Source organism: Equus przewalskii, unplaced genomic scaffold (assembly GCF_037783145.1).
Source record: "Equus przewalskii isolate Varuska unplaced genomic scaffold, EquPr2 contig_6335, whole genome shotgun sequence".
NCBI classification, from domain to species: domain Eukaryota; kingdom Metazoa; phylum Chordata; class Mammalia; order Perissodactyla; family Equidae; genus Equus; species Equus przewalskii.
In genome coordinates, this window is record NW_027227860.1 from 108,299 (window position 1) to 118,811 (window position 10,513).

The 10,513-nt window shown below is 37.5% G+C and overlaps 1 protein-coding gene across 1 annotated transcript; it reads left to right on the forward strand.

The window, feature by feature from the left end:
- The first annotated feature begins 7,580 nt into the window (after positions 1-7,580).
- LOC139081339 (olfactory receptor 52E5) lies at positions 7,581-8,522 on the forward strand. Its single transcript, XM_070606832.1, has one exon. It carries the CDS (start codon positions 7,581-7,583, stop codon positions 8,520-8,522), a length of 942 nt encoding a protein of 313 aa, XP_070462933.1.
- Positions 8,523-10,513: the final 1,991 nt, after the last annotated feature.

The following is a 10,513-nucleotide window of genomic DNA, read 5'->3' on the forward strand; positions in this document are numbered from 1 at the left end:
GATCTTCTGTTATTTGTTCAAGAAACGTAGTTGGCTTGACCATTACATATGTAAACGGCTCAAATGACAAGCAAACTGCTATTGATTTAGCTTATGTTTATTGAACACCTAATTAGTGTGTCGTCTACCTCATAAGAGGAGCTTAGTAAATGTAGGTTGAATCAAGGAATGTTTGTTTGTCATATGAGCATCACTTACATCTAGCATTCAAACTAAATACATTTATTGAACAAATAAATGAGTTGTTTATAAGAGCAATATAGTGAACTGAAAGATAACTGCAGTTTTTCCATTCAAATTCAACGTGAAAATACCTCTATATATTTCAAATAAGAAGTAAGGATAATACTCATTTTAATAATATCTTGGATCTATTGTCAAACACTACTATTCTAGTCAGATTCATCATCTCACTTCATTCAGAGAAAAACCACCAGAAATGTAAATTGTCACTTTCATCACCCCATGAATCTATAAGAGGGGAAAAAAGAGGCTCAGAGAGGTTGAGAAATGTGTTCACAATGCCTCAGCTACTGAATCACAGAAAAAGGATTGATATGTAAGTTTTCTGACTTCAAAATGTTGACTTCAGAGATTCCATAGAAGAATTATAAAAATAGCCAGTGTTTATTTATGAATCAAATTCTGATAAACAGTTGCTGAGCCCTCTCTAGGCATTATCCTACTATATCATTACAACAAGCCTACAAGTCAAAACAATGTTTTCTTATTTTCCCTGTGAGAAAACCAAGGCTTAAAATGGCAAATTAAATTGACCAAGGTCACAGAATAAACAGGTGGACAAAAAGGTCATGTTCTTAATCTGTATGATAAGCTGCTTTCCTTTATAAATATATTTTTATTTTCATGTTTCTATTAATACTATATAAAATGTCAGAGGTACTATACTCTCACAAAAATCATGCAATGAAATTCTTAAAACAGATATAGCTCAGGGTTTGGAAACTTATGTTAGAATTCTGGCTTTACCTTTTACTAAATGTACATATATTTCTCAGCTGACTTTGAGGAAATACTGGGTTTTTCCCCACAGTTTTTCCCCTGCAGCTCTCTCCTTGCCTTCACTGACTGTGTGCCTAAAGTAATGGCTCACCTGGGACCACAGTGATATTTAAAGTGTTGATAGGAGGCCATCATTCCTGTGCCTGTCTAGACTCTTACGACCTCTTTTGGGAGGGTACTTTTTGTAGGAAGCAGATTTCAGGTCATCTGTGACCAGAAGTTATAGCTGACTGGAAAGAACAGAGTTTTGTCCTCAGAGATACAGAAATTTTCTGTCCCATACTCCAGATCCAGGTACACAGCCCATTGTGAAAGGCCTTTCCCAGGGGACTAGAGTTCTTGTATAACTCCTTGGCCCTGGCTATTGAGAACTCAGTCATAAACAGGTTTCAGTCTGCGGCATGCAGTTCTTCGCGAGCAATTTCTCAGATGCTGGGCAGAGGTAGGTGAGTCAACTTTTGGTTCTGCTGGATGAGGGTTCACAATGACGGTAACTCAAGTGATTCGTGGGATGATCTAGCTCCAGGGACTCAATCAAAGTCTCTGTAGATACGGCCATCTCCAAGCCATGTAGCAACAAAAAGAGGTAGGAATTGTGTTGAGAATAAGCTGGATTCATACCCACACTTCAGTCACTAACACAAAAGCACACAGCAAAATACTCACAGTGCTAAATAAACAAACTGATATCAACAAACACAGGAATGCTTATGCAGATACAACATATGAATAAAGAATATTATATGCAAACACAAGGGAAAATACTAATGGTAACTCTCATTAGCTGGCTCAAATGAAGTCTTTCCTTCACTACATCCTTCTCTTTTGTCATTTCAGAATAGAAACCTCTTGTGTTGAGTACAATCATCCTAGTGGGGGAAGCATATCTGAAAGGGAGGTACAGAAAGGTTGAGAGATGGGAAGCCCAGGAACGTAGATAAAGAAGTTATTCAATTCTGCTGCAAAAGATGAAAGGCATTCCCTGGAAGAAGCTCACCACAGTTTACCCAGGGAATTGAATGTCTGAAAAGGAAGAGACAGGTTCAAAAGGGAAAGAAGAGAGAGCCTCAGAGAGTTATGGTGAAGATAAACTTACAAAATATACATGAAAGTGCTTATTAAACAAAAAATATTACTGAGCACACAAAAGGCGAAGATGACTGCATCAATTGTGGTCATAGTAATGGGAGTGGTTGCAGCAGAAGCAGTGACCTAGATGGACAATAATCTTTGCCAATGATGATAACTATATTGACCAGGGACGTTCTGAATCAATAATATATTTAGAACACCAAAGCATCTTTTAGAAAGTTGCCTTACAAAGACTGCTAAAAACTGGACGGCTTACTATGACAGTAGAAACATTATATGAGATCAAGAAGCAAAATACTGGCATTACTAGAATTTAAGCTCTGTGAAGTTGGTGACTTAGACTTAATCCCTTTTGCATGCCCACATCTAGAAGAGTACTTGGCAGAAAGCCAGAACTCTATAAATACTTGTCAAATGAATTAAAGGATTGATAACTGAGAACTTCTATAATATGACAGGTGAGGGCAGAGGGTGGCAGTAGAAGTAAGTTTGCAGATGATCCTAAATATAGAAAGTGAAAAACTTAAGTAATTGGAATAGTTACTAGAATATATAACAATCTGTAGGATTTTAGGACCTTGATACATGAGCTTAATCTTTTATTGCAAGAATAACATAAAAAATTAAACTAGGTGAAATAACTTCCACCTCCCACCCACCCTATGTGCCACCAAGAGGAGTGAACAGAAGATTTCTCAAAGTGTATGCAAGCCCTCAATACCTCTCCCCCAGCTCTGCACAGAGCCCTCTGCTCTGTTCTCTTAGGATGCAAATCACTGCTTCTCAGTCACATTTTATTCATGGGATTATATTGATCAGTCATATGTTTTTCAAGGGAAAAATACTGGGCACATTATGAAGAGGATGAATTATAGAAAAAGCTAAGATAAAAGATTATGGAAATCTTAATTAACTCAGTTGATGTAAAGGAGAGGAAAAATAGATTTGATAGCTATTTCTGAACACTAACCCATTAAACAGTTATAAAGTTCACCTGCTCCAGTCAATCCTTATCACTAACAGCATGGTACGTGATAACATCATCTTCCACCTGGACACCTCTGATAATTTTCTAACTGATCTGACTACAAATGCTCTTGCTGTCTTTAACACATTTTTGACAGTGCAAGAGTGATATTTTTGAAATGCAAATGGGATTACACTGTAGCTTAAAATCCTACAGTTTCTTCCTGTTGTTTCCAAGATAAAGGTGAAACTTCTAAAAATTAACAACAGGGGCCCACATGATCCCATGAGTCAGTCTTTTCCCTCCCTGTTCCTATTAACTAGAAATATTTTTCTCCACTCATTCCCCTCTTCCACTTATTAGTGGAGTCTCAGCCTTCAGCTATAAATTTAGGTAACACTTCTTAAGGAAAACATTCCCTATGAACCCTGATCAGGTTAAATAAGTTTACAGCGTACAATAACTCTTCTTTGTAGACCACTTGTTACTTTATATTTATTCGAGTGATTTGATTAATGTTTTCCCTCACTAGACTACATGATCCATGAGAGCGGGGCCTGGGTTTGATTTTTCCCACCCAGTACTTTGAACACTAATACTAGGCACCTTATGATTACCCAACTATATTTAAGTGTGCTTGAGTGGGGAATTGACAGGAATTGATAAATATTTGGATCCGAACCATGAGAGAATACAGAGAAAAAGAAAGTACTGAGAATGTCTCCAAAGTTTCTTTCCTGGGATAGTGTGTGTAAAACATCATTACCTAAGATCGAGCAAAATTCAAGAAGGAAATTGTTTCAGAGCAGAAATGATCAACTCAGTACAGAGCTTGATAAAGAAGATGTGCCTCAGTTGTATCTGTGGAAACATACTATAAAGCAACTGGAGATATATAGAGAATTGGGAAGAAGTCTGGTAGAAACATAATTTTGAGAATCACCAGGAAAAAAAAATGTGGTACTTGCATTTAGGGAAGTGGATGAAAGCATGCTTGTGAGGCATACTGCATGAGCAGAGACTGCAGTCAAGGAAAAACTATTACTTAGGGGAAAGGTGAAGGAAGATAAGGAGTAAGCAAATTTCAAGGAGCGTTATGAGAGTTAGAAAGAAAACAAAAGGGAGACAGGTTTTAAAAACCAATAGAGAAGAGCATTTCATGAAGATGAGAAGGATATCACTAACAGATAAAGGATTTGTCATTCCCTGTTTGTAGTCATGCCACATGTAAAATATTTAGTTATTTCTGGTTTCCAGACAACAGGAAAGCTGATGTTATGAGGACTGCATGAGATATAGTCTTAAGTCCAGAAAAGACAAAAACAGGGCATGCATTCTCAGGCAACAGTTACTTGGAGTGAATCAAGATTTGTAAGACTTTCTATAGTATACCAAAGTGTGTGTGTGCATGCATGAATGCATGTGTGTATGTGTGTGGGTGTGTGCATTGTGAGTGGAGATTATGAGTGATGCAGCCAAGAAATATTTAGGAGTAAACATGAAATTTATTTCAAGCCACAGCCAGCAGAAAATTGAAGTTTTTCCCCTGACACCAAAAAACACAGAGAATATTTGCAGGTGGAGAGAGAAGTAAAAGTGAAGAGAGAGGTTCAAATGCAGAAAAGTAAGTAAGGTAAGAGGAAGTTTCACAAGACTGAAGGAATAGACAAGGCCAAGAGAGAACAGAAGCACAATGCCATCTGTACTTATAGAAAGTACAAGCATACAGACCTGAGGTTAAAAATAACAACCATTGGATTGGAAGTTTCATATCACAGCAGAGGACCTGTATTTTTAATCACAGGAAGCAGTGACTATATGAAAGTTAACTTAAACACAAACTTTGCTCCTTTTGCTGATTTTTTTCCATTGCATTCCTAATTTCAACAAATGTAGGTACTCTTTATTGTTTCTTATTTCACTGAAAGATTAAATAATTTAGCCCTGTAGTTTAAGTTTTGTGCTAACAAAATTCTCTCTATAGTTTCCTAATTGATACAATTAATTGTGATATATAATCTCTGGTTCTTTTTAATCGTTCAAAATAGCCATGGAAAAATTAAATATTTTAAGCTATTAATAACTGTATTCCAGAATTAGGGGAGTGTGTCTTATTATCATTTATGATCGATCTCCCTAGAAGCATTTGCTTGCAGGAAACGCAGCAACTGAAAAGACAGGTAGAACAACTTGGTAACAGGTCCATTTAACAACGTTGCTCTGTCAAAGGATATCAGTTAAAATAAAAATAGATAGAAATTAAAATATAGACAGAAATTTCAGAAACAGAACCAGCAGGTCTTAATAATTAACTACAAAAGAATAAATAATAGAATACATGAAAAATTATTGCAAATTTTCAAATCTTTGTACTCAGAAAGATTTTACACATTAATAGAGATAAGAAATATATTGCATGAGAAATAATAAGAATTTAAAAGCAGGAAGTGAAAAGTTGGATGAAAAGAGGTGCTCTCAGGAAATACTTCTTCTCTCATCATCAGTAATAATAATAACTAGGCTTACATTTATTTAGCATCATCCATATGCAGGGCAGGCAGAGTAGTCACATCCCATGTCTATAAGTTCTAATTCTCAGAACGGCCCTGCATGATCAGTATTGTTACTCCCAATTTACATATATAAAAATTGCTGATTAATAACAGCAGTTATTAAGTCAGATAGGGTTGTTAATCCCTTGGCCTGAGCCTTATTTATCTTCTCTGTAAATGGAGAAAGGAGAAGTGACAATCTGAGACCTATTTTAACCTTTATATAAAATAACACTTGTAAAGCAATGAGCAAGTGCCTGGCACGTGTTAGCTAGACTTTTGCTTTTCCTAACACAACCTGAGTTATTATTCTTTTTATTAGAAAGTGAAATAAAAAGAATTCTCTGACAGATTGGATGCTACCCCAGCATACAGTAGAGGTGAATAGAAGGGTGAATCTAATCAAGCATCATTGGTGGGTGAAAGGTGTTGATACTGACCGTCACATGATCAGACTCCATTAGGATTAGGAGGAAAAGATAGAACTAATATAATCCAGGGAGTTAAAAAATCATTAGGCAGCTTCCTTCCCCCAAGCAAAACCATTGCATACCTTTGGAATAAACTCCACAATGTATTATTTTTAAAAAATGGGCATAATATGAGCATACGCTAATCCAAATGACATGTCATTATATTTCTAGAGCAATCCTTTGGGCCCCAGTTAAAGACATGTCACAGGAATTTTTTTCTTTAAAACTGGTACCACCATATTAGAACTCATCCTACTCAAAGGAGCATCAAGGCAAAACAGTACCTGGCCCTGCCCTAGATGTGGCACTGCCTAGATCCAGCAAGCCCAGGCACTATAAATATTCCACCTATGCTCCAGAGCCTGCCTGTAGAATATACCCTGTAATAGCGAAATTTCCAATGATGGCCTCGTTTCATTTGCACACACCCAAACACCCAATGGGCTCCACCATGACACAGGGCCAGTTACGATCCAGACACAACCGCAAGGCACACCAGATAGATTCCATTGTTAGAGTAAATAAACCTGCTGCCAACTTAAACATTATTGTCCATCACTATATCAAGGAAACTAGCTACAGCACTAACACAGACTAGATTATTCCCAAGTTAAAGCAGGTATCTGACCTTGATATTGCTCTAGCTTTAAAAATAAAAGAGACATTGTCACATGTGCATGAAGGGATTATTCATTAATATAATGCAACATGAAGAAGGCAGAAAAGAAGATCATAAACCATAAAAAGCTCTTATGGGAGCATCCAATGTGATTTTGTTTAAGACAGAAAACATAATATAACATAGTGAGTGATAAGACTTTATAGTTCTAAGAAGGAGTATTATTTTGCTGGAATTATATAGTAGTCACACAGTGTGTCTACATTATTTAAATCCATTCCTTAGCTCAGATCCAAACACCAGCTATCCAGTCCTTCACCTTTACTGGGTTCCCTCCCACATAGAATCTTCTAAATTTTTCTTACAAGAATGTATCTACCTTGATCCACCTTGCAAGAATGTATCTCTCCCATGAACCATCAGAATGGATGAGTCATCTCCACTTCAGTCCCAGTCCAGTGATATTTTACACACACACACATAGCATCTTGTTTATGCTTTACACCCTGATTTACAGATAAAATTACCAATAAATATTTGCTAATATAATACCATATGCAGCTTCTTCCTTAGAGACTGAAGGGGAGAAAGACATGAGAAGTGCAGGATTGCTGTATTTGGAAATTTTCCGCATCATTTTCTATGTACGAGAGGCAAATATTTTGAAGTGAGAATATCCCTTTAACTGTGCCTCATGTTCCCTCTCTAGGTCTCTTCTGCTGTATTATGGAATTAAAGAATGGATTTTCTGTTTCTCCAGAAAACAGGAGACATGCTATGAAAGAGATTAAGGTCTCTCACTGGAAGCAAGAAAACTCCTGCAAGAAATGTGTCTATAACCAATTCCTGATGATATGCTGCATCCCAACAATACACAGTTCCACCCATCTTCCTTCCTTCTGATGGGGATTCCAGGGCTGGAAGGTGTGCACATTTGGATTGGCTTCCCCTTCTTTGCAGTGTATCTAATAGCCCTCCTGGCGAATAGCACTATCCTATTTGTGATCCAGACTGAACACAGCCTCCACCAACCCATGTTTTACTTCCTGGCCATGTTGGCCTGCACTGACCTTGGCCTGTCCACAGCCACCATCCCCAAGATGCTGAGTATTTTCTGGTTCAATCTCAGGGAGATTGTGTTTGGTGCTTGCATCACACAGATGTACACTATCCACATATGCACTGGCCTGGAGTCTGTGGTGTTGACAGTCATGGCCATAGACCGATATATTGCCATCTGCAACCCTCTGAGATATAGCATGATCCTCACCAGTAAGGTGATAGCCATTCTTGGCCTAGTCATCATTGTCAGGACTTTGGTGTTTGTGACTCCATTCATATTTCTCATCCTGAGATTGCCTTTCTGTGGTGTCCGGATTATCCCCCATACCTATTGTGAACACATGGGCTTGGCAAAGTTGTCTTGTGCCAGTATTAGGATCAATGTTATCTACGGTTTGATTGCTTTCTCAGTGGGATACATTGACCTTTCTGTGATTGGATTTTCCTATGTCCAAATCCTCCGAGCAGTCTTCCATCTCCCATCCTGGGATGCCCGGTTCAAGGCACTCAGCACACGTGGCTCCCATGTCTGTGTCATGTTAGCTTTCTACCTGCCAGCCCTCTTCTATTTCATGACACATCGCTTTGGCCACAATATTCCTCATTCCATTCACATACTTTTGGCCAATCTGTATGTGGTTGTTCCCCCTGCCCTTAATCCTGTTATCTATGGGGTCAGGACAAAACAGATAAGGGAGCGTGTACTAAGGATGCTTAACCCTAAAAGCTATTGACATTTGGCCCCAGGAGGCTCTTCCACAAAAGTTCAGTGAAACAATAATAAGATCAAGACAGAAGTAAACACTGGAAATATTTTTGTTATACTCTTCTAGCATTCCCACACAAGCCAATTACACTACCCCGCCCTCCATTCCTTGTAATTTGTACACTCCATTGGAAGGCATAGCTCAAAGATTTCAAAACAATCTCTCTATTTTTCCCAAAGAAAAGTACAAAAATATATACTCACATGTACACCCCACTGATACTACAAAATTCCTAAAGGGAGAAAAAGGTTTGCAAAAAATTGCGGCCCCACAATTGCCTTGAATAATTTCTTTCCACGTGGAGATCTCTTTATGCACATGGCAGAGGCTGAAGTTCATGCCTGTAAAAATGATGTGGGATTTCATGAAAACCAAGCAGGATACTGTAATAAGAGAAATTGACTAGGCGTCATAGATCCAGGTTTAAATTCATGCTCTGACCTTAACTGAAAGATTTACTTTAGAATTTCACTTAGAGCTCTTTAAGCTTCAGTATCCTTGCCAATAAAGTGCTGTCAAACAATATTATTTTGGCCGTATGAACTCAAAAAAACTGTCGTGGAAATTTTGAATCTTGTAAAACATTAAAAACTCTGGAAATAGGGGCCAGCCTAGTGGCGGAGCAGTTAAAGTTCTGCACACTCTGCATTGGCAACCCAAGTTTGCTGGTTCAGATCCTAGGTGTGGACCTACTCCACTCATCAGCCATGCTGTGGAGGCATCTCACATACAAAGTAGAGGAGGATTAGCACAGATGTTAGCTCAGGGCAAGTCTTCCTCATACACAAAAAAGTAAATAAACAAATGCATTTCTAGTATGGTTGTTACTTCTAGCATACGTAGATCTACCTTACTAAATTCAATTCTAGTGTATAGTCACACTATGAAGTGCAGTCTCCAACTCCAGATTTCCCCAGTGCTTCAGGATCTTTTGGGACTCTTAGCCCTAACCTTGGTCAGAGAATCTTACGTCAGGAGACTATAAAGCCTAAAGAGTTAAGAAGACTCTCTCTCGTCTTGAGGACTCAGGGAAACGCCATCTCTCACAGTTCTTGTTAGGGTGAGCCTTAGGGCAGACTGTAATAGAGTGAGCGCTGACATAAAGTCATTCCCATTAGAGTATGGAAGCTAAATAAGACCACTGATTTCTCTGGGTATTCTAGAAGGTGCAAAAGCGAAGTTGGCTTCTAATTGGAAATGGGAGCCTGATGGAAACTCAACATAGGGCACGCAAGGAATATGCAGAGCATAGGGCCAAAGTGACTGTAATGTAAACTGAGAGAGGAAGTGAACCGAAGAGATGATACTTTGTATAAACATGTAAAGAAAAAATTATAATTTTCTAAATAGAATTACAAAATTGACACAAACAAGATTTTAAAAAACTGAACAGATCAAAACGATGAAGATAGATGACAAAATAGTCATTGCAGATTTATCTTCCAAGTAAGATGCCAGTCCATGATTGCTTTTCCAGTGTTTCCTATGCTACGTCTTTTTGCAATACTAAAAAAATTGCAAAAATCATTTTAGAAAAAATAACATTATCTTTATGGCAAAAATCAGAAAAGAGAGGAGAAAGGAAAAATTCAGAAGGAAGAAACCTACAAGTCAACCACATTCAAATGCAGATACAAAATTATTAATAAATTTGACAAATCAGTTTGGTTATGTAGTTTAAAAAGAAAATGATAGGTATTATTAAAATAGTACTTACTAAGTGCCAAGTGCTTTATTACCATTACCTCCCTTAATTTTCAAGATAATCCTAAAATATAGCACTAATTTTAATGTCAGTTTACATGAGTGAAAATTTAGACTTCAAATGACAAATTTCTTAACTAATATCATGTGGCTAATTTCACATTCCAAGTTGTATACCCATATCAAACACTGCCTATATGGAATAATTATAGAGAAGAATAATGATTCAATATTAGAAAATATACCAATTAAAT

Excerpts from the sequence above, each read along its gene's own strand:
- LOC139081339 (XM_070606832.1), top strand. The coding sequence starts at position 7,581 with ATGCTGCATCCCAACAATACACAGTTCCACCCATCTTCCTTCCTTCTG.